Genomic DNA, 15,534 nt, shown 5'->3' on the forward strand with positions numbered 1-15,534 from the left:
TGGGGCACCTAGGTGGCTCACTGTTAGTTAAGTGTCTGACTCGATTTCTGCTCAGGTCACTATTCATGTGGTTCATGAGTTTGAGCCCTGCCTCAGGCTGCATGCTGACAGTGCGGTGCAGTGCAGAGCCTGCTTGGGATTCTCTCTCTCTCTCTCTCTCTCTCTCTCTCTCTGCTCCTCCCCTTTCGCACATTCTCTCTTAAATAAACTTCAAAACGTTTTATGAAAACAAAAAGCTCAGGGGACTACTGGATAAGTGAGGGTTTCAAATTTATTTAGTTTTGTCATTACTGGTAGAATCAGTTGGTTAGGCAAAATAGCCTTAAACATGAAACACAAAATTTGTAAAAGAGTTTTAAAGTTAGGTAATGTAAAAGCCCCAAAACGCTTTGTACAAGATTAGAATGTATCGTCCAATTCAGTTTTTAATAAATGTGTAAAGATTTTGTGAACATAAGAGTTGCATTTAGTCACGTGTGCCTAAGAATTTTACCCGTAAGACTGATAGGAATGGTGAACAATAATTTACAGTTCTAAAAACTTGGGTAAAAAAAAAAAAAAAACAAAAAAAAAAAAAAACCATAAAATTTGGGTTCAAAGTTTTTTTAATTGCTTATGTTCAATACAAACCACAGTGTCTAAATTCACAATACAAGTTTCATTAGTCTTGGGTATTTTTATATTATTTATAAGCACTATCAGTTTTAACACACTGTTCTCAGCATACAGGTGCAAATTATTTTCTAGCTATTGTTAATACTAAGGTAGGGTATTCTGTAGAAGTGCTAAGTTATCATTCAGTGAGTTATTTGCTGTTGTTCCTTTTCTGCCATTTCTTGTTGGCGAATCGTATCCTGGGCTGCTTGCTGCATTTTCTCCAATTTTTCCAGAGTCAGAGATTTTAAGGGTAAAAGTTTGGGTTTACACAGCACCATTGTGGTTATATCTTCCACAGACAGCTGCCCTAAGTTTAAAAAGAAACAATTTGAGTGAGATGACCCAGTTGATTGGTAGTTTGGATTTGCAGCTAGAATGAAAGTCTAAAGACTTAATCCACTACCAGTGAAAATCTTTTGTTTTCACAGTTACTTCAAATATATCAACATTTAATACTAGGGAGTTCACAAGGACGCCTTTTTGAACTTGGTACCTAAAATTCCAAGCTACCTATGAGACACACGACTCATTTTGTGTCAAATGTTTAATGTGCAAAAAGATTCAGGAGAAATACATAGTGCATAAAAATACTTAATATTCATGTTAATACCATTCTTTTACTATATTAACTACTGAATGTTAAACTGTCAGCTTTTCTTAATGATTGCTTGACTTAGGTTTCTTTTTCCCCATTTCCAGACCATATTTAACATTATGGTGAGTTACAGTACTAGTTTTTTCATTGAAAATTTCATATTGTAATTTGCAAATTTGAGTGTAACAGGATTCCTAGGTTGAACAATGATTCATTTGGTATCCTTTTACGGGGGGGGGGGGGGGGGGAAGCAGTGGATGAGTTCTTTATACTTGTAAAAGAGTGGATGATGAATGTGGCATACAAGACACAAAATAGTTACAGATGTTAAGCTACTTAGCCTATGTGCCTACTACTTTTTAGGTACCTGTAATATTCTGTGACCTAAGTATTTGTAATTTAGATACCTTGTTTTGGAAGGACTTCCCGGAACATTGACTTCACTTCCGCCATATCTGAATTGTTGGATACAGCTAAGTTTTTTCCTTCAATGAGAAATCAATTGTTAACATTCAAGAATGAATTTCCAAAGCATATTGCTTGAGGTATTTCCATTATACTTTAAGAAGTAAAATCACAATTCCTACAGAAAATGAACTACCCTACCCTTGCATAATTTTCCTATTAATTTCCTAGGAGTCTTTTCATTGAAACAAGGTTGAGAGAGTTAATGTAAGGATCTGGAGTGTGTCGATGTTCTTTAATCAGTGGAGGTGTTAATTTGGAAGGCTACATGTTCTACGTTTTTTTCCCTTATAGTGAAAAATTGGTAGGGCTTCATTTATTAGGCATAATTACCTAATAGAGGCCAGCTGAGGAAAACCAAAAGCATTTTTGTGCAGCCATTTGGTTCACTGATAGCATCTCCCTGAATGTGGATGGGGTAAAAAAGTGTTACCATTTGGGAAGTGGGGTAAGGCAGGTAGTTAGGAAAAAGAGGAGGTAGTAGGTAAATATTTCCTAACGTTCCCACTTCTCAACAGCTAACAGCTGGCTTCTACTTTAATCCCTTTGCTATCATGACAAAAAGCATCCTAAGGAACAGTTATTGGCTATACCGGTCCTGTTTGTAAGGAGGCAACACAAATGGGTGAAACTGGCTCTTGAAGAACAGAAGTGAGGTATGCTTTCAGTTTACTACTTTCCTTTAATACAGAGATACTACATGCTAAAGTGCTAGCAAATACCTTTATCTTGAGTATTTTGTTAAGAACATACCAGCATATATGCCATCTCTGGCTGATGGCATTTGCTTCCAGTGTTACATTCCAGATTACTGCTATGCTGTATATTCAAGGTGTTCTGGATTGTAATTTGTAGCATGATCCTTTTACAAACACAGATGCTTCTCTAGACGGACCCACCCATTTTGCGATATTTCACCATACTGATGCAACCTTACCATGTGCCTTTCGCAACATCACCACAGAAGAAAGATTTATTATTTATAAAGTGGTGATGCTGGCGTGGTGCCTGCCTTTACCGCCCACTGCAAATTAGTTACAATCAAGTGAAGCTGCTTCTGGTCTGTTATTCCCACTCTACTACTAACTTTGACATTTGTAAAGAAAGCTTCCTCTTCCATCCAAGCCTCTCCTTTCTCATTCAAATTCCCATTCTGGAACATCTAAAGTTCCTAAGGAACCTCTATACATTTTCCAGAACTTTGTCATCAAAGTTTAACCCCTACACTGCTCTGTTTGGGAGTGAAGATGAAATAGGGAATGGACCAGGAATGAAGCAGCAACTCCTCATTAAATGGAATCTGAGATAAATGTAATATGCAATTTCCTTAGAATGCACAACTTCTTCAGCCATATTCTTTTCTTGTTAGGCCTGCTGTGGTATCTAGTGATCATTTCCCTTTTTTCCCCTGGTTATGTTGAAAGCTAATAGCATTGCAGATCCCTGATTAGCCTGAATATGAACTATAAGCTATAATAAACAGCCTCTCCACTAAAATATCACCATGAACATGTTGAGTAAGCCCTTATTTGTTGCAAATCTGACATGATATGCTGCCAAAAGGGAGGATAAACATTATAGATGTTGATAAATGTGAAAAGAAATAACAGTAGCCAAGAGTTTTTGTATCACCAATTTTTTTTTTTATCAGCAAAATATTGGATGAATACTTAAAATCTTCAATGTTTTATAGAGTAGCAACTTCAGCTACTCAGAACTCAATCACAATCCTTTGCTCTCTCTAATCTGTCCCTCTTTCACATCCAAAATCTGGCTGGAGGAAAACAATGAAACTTGGTGCTCTACTAAACCTTAGTTCTGTTTCACTAAGCTGCCATTGTTACTGCAAAGGGTGTGGGGCCAAAAGCCTGGTAGGGAGTGGGTTGGGTCTGGTGTGGGGAATATCAGTGCTGGCAGTCACTTGCCTGGGTGGAGTGTTGGCTTTACTAGGGTTGGCTATTGTTCTAGGCGCCCACCCCCCCTCCCCAGGCACTGGCAGGAGAGAAACAGGAAGGGAAGGGCTAAAATAAGCAAGGTGGTGGTTGGATGACCCTCACTGGCAAGGCTACAGTGTCTTGATAATCAACTGCCCAGGGAGTCCACAGTAGGAAGGAACATTTCTTTCCTTCACCTGCTAATGGCCAAACATGGGTGTTTTGTCTGGTGTAATGTGCCCTAAGGAGTTGTGGTTGCTTCTAAAGGTACTTTCTTATTATGATGAGGTAAGATGTGTGTACCACTAGGGACAAATGGGTCAAAGAAGAAACATATCAGCTATGACAGAAATTCACATGTATCATACAAGTGCCATGTAATTCAATTCAATAAATATGTGTCTATAACGTGCAAAGCACTATTCTTTAGTGAACAAAACAGACAAAACCTCAAACCTTTTGGAGCTTACACTCTAAAGAAAGTAAATAATAGGATGCTATAAGGTAGTAAGTGCTATAGAAAATAAAGTTTAACGGGATGTAGGAGTGCTGAAGTGGGTACTGTAGTTGAAGTAGAAAAATGATCATGGATTCATGAAGCAAGTGAAAATCATGTGACATTTTGGTGTGTGTGTTAGATCTTTTGAAATTGCAAAAATAATCTAAAGCTGACAGTATCCAGAGTTAGAGAAGGTAGAGAGAAATGGGCATTCTCTGTTGGTGGGTGGGTTTCTTGGTACAGATTTTTTAGATATTTTGTAGTATCTATTAATATTTTGTATTATCTACTGAAGCTAAATATGCACATTTTCTTTGACCCAAGCATTCTAGAATGGGCCCTAAAGAAATAATGCACCGGTGTATAAAGACATAAGAATAAGAATGTTCATTAAAGCACTGCATTGAAGAGCAAAATGTTCAGCAATAGGTGAATCTAAATATTCGGCAATATATCAAAGGTTAAATAAATTCTGTAACAGCCATACAATGGACTACTATGCCAGATTTTAAAATGATACATTTGTCAAGGTATATTTTAAGAGAAAACACATTCAATTGCAGAAGTAAAATTCTTACACTAATATAACCCAAACTTTTAATGCTTGGAGAATAGAATGTCAATAATTTTTGAAGCTCTTGGTCTGGGTAATTGGAAAATAATCTACTTCCTTTCCCCCCTTAGTTTCTTTAGTTTGTAATTTGTCCCAGAGATAATGGTTTTGATGGATAGTACATTTCAAAGTCATAACAAAGTAAGCAAACCTGTCGTAGCCATTGAGCCGGATGCCTAAAATTAATGCAGAAGAACTTGGAGGGGAACCAAATCTGTCATGAAATATTTTACAAAGCTGTAGGCGTGGGAGTTGAAAGACACTTAAGTCTAGGAAGGATTACTACTTTATATCAATCATACACATGTTGATAATATAAGTTAATTTTACAACTTGGACAAGTTAAAAATTTCTGGGGTGACTTAATTTGATACTTGAACTAAACTGTGTATGGGACTGGACAAGAGCACTAAAGTGTCCTGAACCCAGAGAATATATGTCAGTGGTCCTCAAATTTTATGCTTGCATTAACACGCAGAGATTTTTATTCCATTTACTCATTCATTCATTTATAGTTTATTTATTTATAGTTTACATATTGAGAGAGAGAGAGAGAGAGAGAGAGAGAGAGAGAGAGAGAGAGAATCCCAGCAGGCACTCCGCCATCAGGGCAGAGCCCACCAAGGGGCTTGAACTCACCAACCGTGAGATCATGACTGAGTGGAAATCAAGAGTTGGATGATTTGCTAACTAAGCCACCCAGGTGCCCTCAGATTTTTAAAAACTAGGTAGAAAAACTACCCCTTTACACATTTCTAAATTGACAAATAAATTTATTAAGTTCAAATAGTTCTAAAGACATAATTTCCAGCATATTTAAAAATAACTGTTATATCAGTCTTTTATTTTTTCGTTTTATTTTTTGAAGTTTATTTATTTTAAGAGAGAGAGAGAGAGAGTGAGTGCACGTGGGGAAGGGGCAGAGTGGGGGAGAGAGAATCCCAAGCAGGGCTCAAACTCACGAATCAAGACATCATGACCTGAGCTGAAACCAAGAGTTGGATGCTTAACCAACTGAGCAACCCAGGTGCTCCATATCAGTCTTTTAAAAATATATCCAACATAATCTCAATATCATAAAAACTTGACAGCTATTATCCTCCATTAGTAAAAAGAATGAAGAACTTACTTTTAAGTCAGAAAGTTTACATCTTTTTTCTCCCTAGACCTCTATTACCATTCCACTTAATTTTACTGTAATATATTTTCATGCTTAACCATATTTTAATGATTGATTATCCTACCATATTTCTCTACAAAAATGTTTACAAATGAAAAACTAAAATATTCTGGATTGAGTTATTACCATTATTAGTGAAAAATTGATCAAAATAAGTTATACATGGACAAAATAATTACTGAAGATAAAAAATAAAGTTAATGGCTGTATATCTATTAATAAGGACAGAGCTTTAAAAGTAAACACTGGACAGTGAAGACTGGAGTAGAAAGGATGCTCTTTTCGGGACAAGGGAATTTACTCTTTCAGAATGAAAAACAAATGTAACAAAAGAGGAATTTGGGATCATATGTTCCTATCCAAACACATTTTTCCTTTCAACAAACATACCAATGTCTATAATGCCAGTCACAGCTAAATGAAGGAGCTACAAATGGATAAGAACCTTTTGGGGGTGCCTGGGTGGCTCAGTTGGTTAAGTGTCCGACCCTTGATTTTGGCTTGGGTCACAATCTCACAGTTGTGAGACTGAGACCCACGTCAGGCTCCATGCTGAGTGTGGAGCCTGCTTAAGATTCTCTCTCTCTCTCTCTCTCTCTCTCTCTCTCTCCCCCCCCCCCCCCGTCCCCCACTCGTTTTCTTGTCGAAATAAACATTAAAACATAATAAAAAATATGATAAAGCAAATCTATTTCATAATATAATTCAAGGTTGAGCAAATGTGGGCAAGTTTTTAAGTTGGTGGCAAAGAGTAAAAACCTTTAAAATTATAGGGAATAGAAGCCCGGTGTACATAAGATTCTATCTTGAATTTTTGATGGAAGTGACAAATGGAAGTTGCCTAACCTAAGAAAATAAATGTACCTGAAATATGTTTAGAAAAACATTTCTAAAGTATTTTCAGATTCTGGCCTAACTGCCAATCCTGTTTTCATATAAGAAACAAAGGTCACAAACTGGTGGCCCTTGGTCCTATCTGGTTAAATGTTTTGCTGGCTTGCTAAATGTTTAAAAAGTATTTGAAACTATGTTTAAAAATCACAAGATCTTCACATAAAGTCCAAATTTCAGCTCCTCTTGGCAAATCTGGCAACACTTCCCACGTGGCAAAATTTGGCTAGGGCTGGAAAGTAACGTCCCAGATGAACGTGGAGACTTGTCTAGTCCCCCACTTCTGCCTATTGTTCCCTTTCCCTTACCATCCTCATTGCTATAGGCACTTGATGTCACCACTTCAATAGAATACAGAAGAACCACTATAACACATTATATTCCAAATTGTCCTATTTTACCATTAATAGGTATTAAGAAACAAGATACAATCTTAGAGAACTGAGGGAGGTACCAGAAGCAATTTGTTTATGCAAAGGACAATAGAGGGTATTTTTTGGTGAATATTTATTAGTTTAGATCTTTTTAAGTAAATTCAATCTGCCTAGTACAGGTTGTGGATGGAGTGGCAGGAATTGCAGGAAAAATATGAAAGATTTTATTTGTTTTATTCAAGACTTATGATCGACTAACAGATGAATTTTCAAATGCATATTAGATTTCTGAACGTAAACTAACATGAAGGTGAAAGAGGGAGCCCCAAAAGAAGTGTTTTCTTTTTAGCAGACACAAAGTAGTAATGCTCATTCTCACTTGAGGGCTGCCCACATACTCGCAGAGTGCTTAGTTTGGATTGATAATGTTCATCTGGAGATGCCAAATAACATCATATGTCACGTATTTGGAAACTATAATAGTTCTACTGTGTTTGCTATCTGGCATCTGCTGGTAGGAAAATGTTGCAACATGTTCAATTTGGCTAATTAATTTAGACTCATGTGAATAAAATGTGCAGTGTTTAGCTTCTGAAATGTGCCTAGGCCTAAGAACAGGAACTGTTCTTCTTGGATGAACTTGGATGATGGTATACTTCACTAGCAGACACTACTATTAAGTTAATAGAAAATGACACATCCCACTCACACAAAATACCAGATGGCCAGCAGTTGCCTTGGTATCTGCTTTGATAACATCAAGATTCATCTGTATTTGAATTGCAGGGCCCACACATCTTTCATCAACAGTCCTCAGGGTGCCAGGAGTTGAAACTCATGAAACTATGCTGACATCAGTACACTGTTGCAGATTATGTTGCATCAGCTACAAGTGTAGGCAAAGTAGCAGCAATACTTTACTAAAGGTCGACAGCCGAGGACACTAGCACTTCCTCTCTACAGACAGGAGGATTGAATGCTAATTTCTTCTTTGTAGGACAGCATAGCAGGGTGTGTGTGCAGAGAAGTGGGATGCATTTAACTAGCCACTCATGCCACTGGTAGATGTAGTCACATTTGAGAAGGCTTAATTATTAATCATGATTGGAGAAGTATGAATACTGTGAAGTATTCTTGGGAAAAAATGTTAAATGGAATCTAATCAAGCCTCTAGATCAGTTTCTGATTTACAAGAAATAAGAAAAAAGGAGACATTCAAGAAGACCTCTGCTCTGGACTCTTTAAAATGCCAACGTTGGGGCGCCTGGGTGGCTCAGTTGGTTAAGCGTCCGACTTTGGCTCAGGTCATGATCTCACGGTCCGTGAGTTCGAGCCCCGCGTTGGGCTCTGTGCTGACAGCTCAGAGCCTGAGCTTGTTTCACATTCTGTGTCTCCCTCTCTCTCTGCCCCTCCCCTATTCACGCTCTGTCTCTGTCTCAAAGGTGAATAAACGCTAAAAAAAAAAAAATTAAAAAAAAAATAAATAAAATGCCAACATCACAGGAGAAAAAAAGATAGGGGAGTTGTTCTCAATTAAGGCTAAAGAGTTACAATACCCAAGCACAATACATAAACCTTGACTGGATTCTGAATTTTGTTGGAGGAGCAGGGGTAGAGATATACAAAATATTCTTAGGTCAAATGGGAGAATGTACATACAGACTAGATTTTAAATATTACAGAACAATTAATTTCCTTTGTTGTGATAATGATACTGTGTTTTGTAGAACTTTATAATCCTTAGGGAAATACATTTTGGAAATTTTAGAGGTGCCTGCTTAACAATAGGTCGGTAACCTATTTCCAAATAGTTCAACAACAATGAAAAAAGTGTGAGAAGGAATGAAATAAATATAGCAGAATTTAACAACTGTTGGATCTAGGTAAAGGGTATATGAATATTTATTGTATTTCCTTCAACTTTTTAATGTATGATTTCTGTTTTTCGAGGGAAGAAATCATGTTGGAAGGAATTCAGAGGGGAAGACTAGGAAAAGGTTGAGTAACAGGAACCACACTGAATTTGATAAACTAAAGCTGGCAGTGTCTTAGGTCCCCAGGACACCAAAAATATTCAACCTTTTAGGAAGTACTTACCAAAATAATATCATGTGCAGGATACTATGATAGGCAGATGAATCTGATAAAAACCATTTTAGACATAAACACAGTAGTAAAGCTAAGAACGTAAGCAGCTGTTATATAAAATAGAGACCGTCCTAAAAGAAGTACAGAAAGTGCTAGGTAAGCGCAGAGAAAACTGCTTCCTGTTGGAGAGAATCTGGAAACACATCTCCAAGGGTAACTAGGACATTAATATACAATCACAAAAGGTTAGTGCTTCAGTGATTAATCTTGGAAGAAACCAGAGTAGTTCATTTTGGTTAAAGCGTGAGTAGTAAGGTAGCAGAAAGAGATTAAATAATGAAGGTAGGTCTGCACCCTTGTTGAGAAAGTTCTCCTGGTCTTTCCCCCCCCCCCCCCCCCCGCAACTTTAGGCATCCAACCCAGCATTACCAATCTGACTGACAGTTCTTGACTTAAGCCTACAGAAGGAACTACACGAGTTAAGGTGTGACAACTTTTGGAAAGAACCATGTAAAAGTATTACGGTATTTTTAAGAATATTCACAAGCAGTAAGTTAAAATGCAGACATGGAGGATTAGGACGGTATACCTCTACCCAGAACTGCAGTTAATGCTTATAAACCCACAAAAGAGGAGAAACAAAGAAAAGGAAGAAAATTCAAAATGTGAAGACAAGAGGTGGGAAAATAAGACTTAAGAGGTGTGGCCGCTGTGGTGGAGGACCACCTTTTTTCCATTCTAGCCGGCAATGGAAAACGTTTTCCTCAAGCTCCACAATTCTCCGTCCTCCAAAGGTCGGGATGGAAGTACTCAATAGGAATTTAAGGGGGCGCGGTCAGGAGCTCCAGCGGCGGGAGTGAGGGGCTCCGCCCCGTAGCACTAGCCTAAGCTCCCGCAGGGCCCAGCTGGCTGCAGCTGGGTTAGAGAGGATGGTGGAGCGGCCTCGCCCGACAGGGAACCTCAGAGGGGCGGAGGTAGGGCGGGCCGCCGTCAGGCCAGCCCGGAAAGAAAACCTTCCTCCAGCGGAAGCGGCTGTGAGCTCCCCTCACCTCCCCGGCTCTCCGTCTCCCGCGGGCCGTCTAGCTTGGGCCGTCTAACTTGGGCCGTCCTCGCGGGACAGGGCAGATCGGATCCTCACCTCACTTGGCGGCTCCAGTGGAAATGGGCACTCCCTGGGGTGCCGGGGGCTATTCCCACCCTTCCGCCATGACCCCATTCAGAAGTGCCAAATGCAACTTCCGGGCGGGACAGGGATTTTCGGAACCCTAACCTTTTGTCCACCTAGGTAAGTGATTAGAGGTCCCAGCAAAATAAGGGCCAGGAAACCTGCTCCTTCCTCTCCCCCAACCCGGGCAGGCGGTTCCGAATATGAATTAAGTTGTCTAACCTGGGATGACTGGTCACCTTTGGTCCTTTTTCGGGCCTACTTACAGACTCCTCTCTTCCCAGACTGCCCGATTGTTGCCCAGAGCAACGGTGAGATTGGACGAAGGGAAAACTACGTCACACTGGAGACGGGAGGCCAGGAAACTCCCTTTGCCATTAGCAGTTATGGCTGCCTTAGCGTCAACAGTCACTTCCGTTTGCGAGTTGTCACTCTACCCAGCCGGAGGCTTACTCTGTGGCCCGGCTTGCCAGCGGCGCCCAGTGGGCGGGAGAGAGGGCCTAGAGCAGCTGAGGAAAGGAAAAGGGCGGAGCGAGGGAAGCTGGCGCCAATGCCTCACTCTGATTGGACAGCGTCGTTGGCGCCAGTGCCTCACTGTGATTGGGTAGTGTCGATTGCCCTGGCCCCGCCTGTTTTTCTCCCAGCGAGTGACGGGCCTGAGCCGGAGGGGTGGGGCGGGGCGGTAGGAGCGAGAGTGTGTGGAGGGGCGGGCGGGGCGGGGCGAGTGGGGGAGGGGCGGGCGGGGGGCGGCGGTTGGGCAGCGTCGCTTCTAAGGAGGAGGAGGAAGGAGGGCGAACGAAGAGGATGGCGGAGTTGGGGCTCCTGACGGTAACCCGGGGCTGCTGAGGCGGGAGGGCGTTTGTCGGTCGGTTCTTCCTGCCTTCCTTCTTACCCGTCGGGCGGTCCTGTGGCTGTCGGTAGAGGGAGGCCCCGCGCGCCCTGAGGGGCTAGAGCCGGCGGGGCCGGGGCGAGGCCCGAGGGGCTGGGGCCCTGGGAGGCGCCGCGGCCGCCGCCGCTTTCCTGGGTGCTGTCGCAGGGAGGGCTGGGCCCTCGGAGCCGGCTCTTGTGCGGGGCCCCGCAGCTGGGCGCCGAGACCGAGCCGGTCGGCTCTGACAGCGGCCGGGGCTGGGCCTGCGGTGGTGGCGGGCGGCCGGGGCAGCGCCCGGGCGAGGGCGAGCCGGCGCGAGGGCGCGGGGCCGGGGGCGCCCGGTGGACGGCCCGGCTCCACTCTGCTCCCCGGGCACCTGGCCCAGGCTGCTTGGGCGCCCCGTGGGCGTCTGGGGGCTGTGTTAGTCGTTGGTGGGGGTCCTGGCGCAGCGCTGGTGGTGCGGGGTGGGGTATTTCCTCGCCCCCTACTCAAAGCCCACCACTCTCTCCCCGTCTTCTTTCGGTGAAGAGTGGTGAGTTGGCTTTGAGTATGTTGCCTGGTGAGGCGAGTTGTAGGCATCCAAGACCGCCCTGTTGGACTTGCCTGGTGGCAACCTCTTTCCGCCGTAGCTTTTAGGGATAGAGGAAAAGTACTCTTATCTCCTCCTCTCTTCTCCCCCCCCCCCCCCCCCCCCGCTCTTAACGCCGAAGGCTTCTGGGCCAAAAGGTTTTTCCCCAGCCCCTCAGTATCCATTGTTTTGTACCTTCCCCCTCCCCCGCCCCATGCCTAGGTAGAAGAATGACTTCAAACCATTAATTGCCCCCTCCCCCCTTTTTTAAATCAGTAGAGGTTTTGTGTTATTGTGTTTGTATGGATTTACAAACAGGTGGAGTGAATACCGATTCGGGAGTTGGAAAGATGCTTTTGTGTGAGTTTTTAAGCTTTCAGTGCTTACAGTTAGTGGGTGATTTGATTTTGTCTGTTGCTTTGTATCATAATGGGGGTGATGAGAATAAAAGAGGAAGCAATGTTTTGCAACCTACCCAAAGAAATGTTTTTTAAGTCTCTGGGGATGCTGAAGCAAAATTGGGTTGCAGACGTGTACTGTATAGTATTCGCTTCCATCATGATAACTACCAACAGTCTATCTCTAAGCTTTCACTTGTGCAATTTTGTACACTTCTTCATAAATGTCAGCTTCTAGTATCTACTCGGCGCGATTCCTGGATCTAAAATTTCTTGTTTGTCAGAATTCTAGGGCATACTTGTGTATCCAAGCATTTTTGTATTTGAATGCAGCATTAACACATTGTCTTATTTTAAAGACGTCAGTTTATTAGTGTACTAATTTCTACCCTCATCCTTCGATGCCATAGCCCTTATAACTGTTAACATTATTTGAAGAAACTTAGCTCTTGGGTACAATTTGTAACATTAAGTAAGCTTACATTTATAGTTTGAGTTTACCAAATGTTGATGTTTTTCTGTGTGACAGTGACAAGAATTTTTAGGAATAACATGTATATGACCCTTCCCTACCTATGGCATTTCTACTGAATAGGATAAATCTTTTAAGTATTTATTTGGACATAAGGTACACTATGAAACTTGTTACTTAATTATGAATATACATTTGAAAAATAGCTCTTAGACAAGTAAATAAAGGCTTTAAGATTTGTAACTTTCAAATGGCTTAAATATATAAAGCTAACAAACTTTTTGAAATGCTAGTTTTGAGGGATGGATCCGGCCTATTTCTAAGATTACTACTGTAATCTTGTGTTTTAGTTTTTGAAGAAACAACTACATTTATCGTAGGTTGGCATTTGTTTAGTGATCTCTCATTGTTAATACAGTTTTCAAGTGTTTTTCTCTTGTTTTAAATTGTTACGGATTAAAGAGTGATATTAAGAGATACATTAATAGCTTGCAGCTGGGTTTTTTAAACGTTTTAAAATGATATTCAGAAAGTTGATTAGAGCTGTGTTGTGATAATTGTAGCCAGACTCATACAATTTGTGAACTTTGTGTCAGAAATTTGAAACATTTCACTTTTCAAAAGGAACACCAAAATTATACATTCTTGTGTTATATTTGCTGGAATTATGACTTTTAAGTTTTACTATTTCTTTAGTGACTTGGGACAGGGCTTGTCCCATGTTTAGAGAAATATAAATTGGAATTCTATGTGGAATACTCCCAAAGATGCCTCCTGAATAGCTTCTGATATATAGTGTGTATATATACATATATATATATATATGTATATGTATATATACATACACAATATGTGTGTATGTATATATACATATACATATATATATATATGTATTTTTTTAAGTTTATTTTTTTAATAATCGTTACACCCAGCGTGGGGCTTGAACTCACAAACCCAGGATCAGGAATCACATGCTTTTGTGACTGAGCCAACCAGGCACCCCTCTGTTGGTGCATTTTTTGACTTGCCTTACCCATGTGGGGAAAGGTAAATAAAATTGAATTTCTTTGTTATACAGGCAGTCATATTTGTTTTGAAAATATGCTGGATTATCATTATTGTGTAATTTAATATTTCTGTAAATTTGTGTTCTTTAAACAATTTATAGATTTTTTTCTAGTAAGATATTTAAATATAAAAATAAACTGTTATGGTTTTGATGTAAAATATACCTGAACCTGTATTTGCAGATAAAAGGATGAATATTTTTTGGAGGTTGAAAGAATATATCTTTAGAATTCAGTTTACTATATTCATGTATCATTTATGTACTATTCATGTATGAAAACATAAAATCTATGCTTATAACCAAAAAAACCAAAACAAGACCAGCTATTCCTCCCTCCCCCCCCCCCCGACCCCGCCAAAAAACAAAACAAAACAACACAGTAAAACCACCAAACAGGTTGACCTACAAATCCTTCAGTGAGTTCTGAGGTTTATATTTTGGCCTAGGTGGAAGTGTTCTTGAATTAGTTTATAAAGTATCAGGAGAGGAAATTTAGATATAGAATAAACACTGACTTTTCCTAATAAGACTAATAGGGAATTGATAAATATTTTGTTGTAGATAAATTAGATAGAAATTAGCTGTAATGTAGCAGAAGGATACATTAAGTATTTTCACACGGTACTTGAGAAATTAGTACTGCAAATATTAAATTAGTTTCTGTTTTTGCTTATTGTTTGACTCATGCATTATATATTATGCATTGGCATATTATAATTTAAGGCTAAATCTTTCATAGACTAAATTATTAAAAATTGCTATCCCTGTCTTCTGAATTTTGTTTTATTTACTGGTTATACCACGTCAAAGTGATGCCATATAAATCTTTCTGAACATTTTTTCTCCGATAATATAACAGTTAAAATTTTGTAATTTTGTAGCTCTCTTGTTTACATGGACTTTTAAAATCTGAAAAATTTCTAAGTCACAAGGTGACCTATGGAATGCTTGAACTTTATATAGAGTGTTCTGAAATGTAATTGCAGTCAGTGCAGGTTGAAAGGAACACACATAAGTGGGAAAAGCTGATTTATGTTCTAAAATATGTAATTGCATTATTTTTGAGGTAAACAAACTTTCATTCTTTGGTATTTTCCCCTGGTTCCCAACTTTTTTAGCACAGGATCTTTAATTCTGCAAATCAAAGTTCTAACACATGAAAAGAATATTCTAATTACAAAGAGCTCTTTAGCTTTTGAAATGTTGGTAACATGTGCTTTCTCCGAAAGTATGAAGTTTCCATTATCAAGATTTAAAAGAACTAATTAGATTTCACACGATAAATCTCATTCCTCTTCTTTAAAGATCAGAACTGATTGCAAAAAGTAGTGCATGCTGTAAAAGGTAAGGGTTCTTTTATCGGAAAGAATGAACATACTGCTTGAAGTTAAAACATTAAAGGAGACCTTAAAAGTGAGTATAATTGGTCCCTATGTGAAATGAACCTGAAAGACTTTTTATGAAGTATTTTGGCCTGTCTTCTAATGTTTATAGCATGGTGACCGCTCACAGTTTAAGCACTTTATTTGCCCTCAAATACTATTTGTAAATCCTACAATTTTAATTAATTTCACAACTTACAAAGATAAATCTTTTTTTCTTTTGGTTTTTCAAATATTTTGGAGGTAAAGTGGAAATTACCTGTTTTGACACTGATGAAATTAACTCCAAATTCTAGATATTGTCAGTTAAATTTGC

General features: G+C 39.8%; 2 protein-coding genes across 4 annotated transcripts in view; one reads left to right on the forward strand and one right to left on the reverse strand.

Annotated features, from left to right (window-relative positions):
• Nucleotides 1-253: 253 nt before the first annotated feature.
• Nucleotides 254-10,827, reverse strand: BBIP1 (BBSome interacting protein 1). 3 transcript variants are annotated; one of them, XM_053909915.1, is made up of 4 exons: nt 10,684-10,827; nt 9,306-9,348; nt 1,660-1,737; nt 254-964 (listed from the first exon to the last, which is right to left on the reverse strand). In XM_053909915.1, exons 3-4 carry the CDS (start codon nt 1,703-1,705, stop codon nt 798-800), a joined length of 213 nt encoding a protein of 70 aa, XP_053765890.1. In that variant the 5' UTR covers nt 1,706-1,737; nt 9,306-9,348; nt 10,684-10,827; the 3' UTR covers nt 254-797. The 3 variants fall into 3 exon arrangements, with proteins under 3 accessions (XP_053765890.1, XP_019314973.1, XP_019314975.1); XM_019459428.2 differs by lacking the exon at nt 9,306-9,348 and having other exon boundaries at nt 10,684-10,799; XM_019459430.2 differs by lacking the exons at nt 9,306-9,348; nt 10,684-10,827 and adding an exon at nt 10,435-10,537.
• SHOC2 (SHOC2 leucine rich repeat scaffold protein) overlaps nt 10,468-15,534 on the forward strand; it is a 107,610-nt gene continuing 102,543 nt past the window's right edge. Inside the window, 1 exon segment of the mRNA XM_019459424.2 lies at nt 10,468-10,581. The gene's annotated coding sequence lies outside the window, so the exon portion shown is untranslated.

Source organism: Panthera pardus, unplaced genomic scaffold (genome assembly GCF_024362965.1).
Source record: "Panthera pardus isolate Hobbes unplaced genomic scaffold, ASM2436296v1 HiC_scaffold_22, whole genome shotgun sequence".
NCBI classification, from domain to species: Eukaryota; Metazoa; Chordata; class Mammalia; order Carnivora; family Felidae; genus Panthera; species Panthera pardus.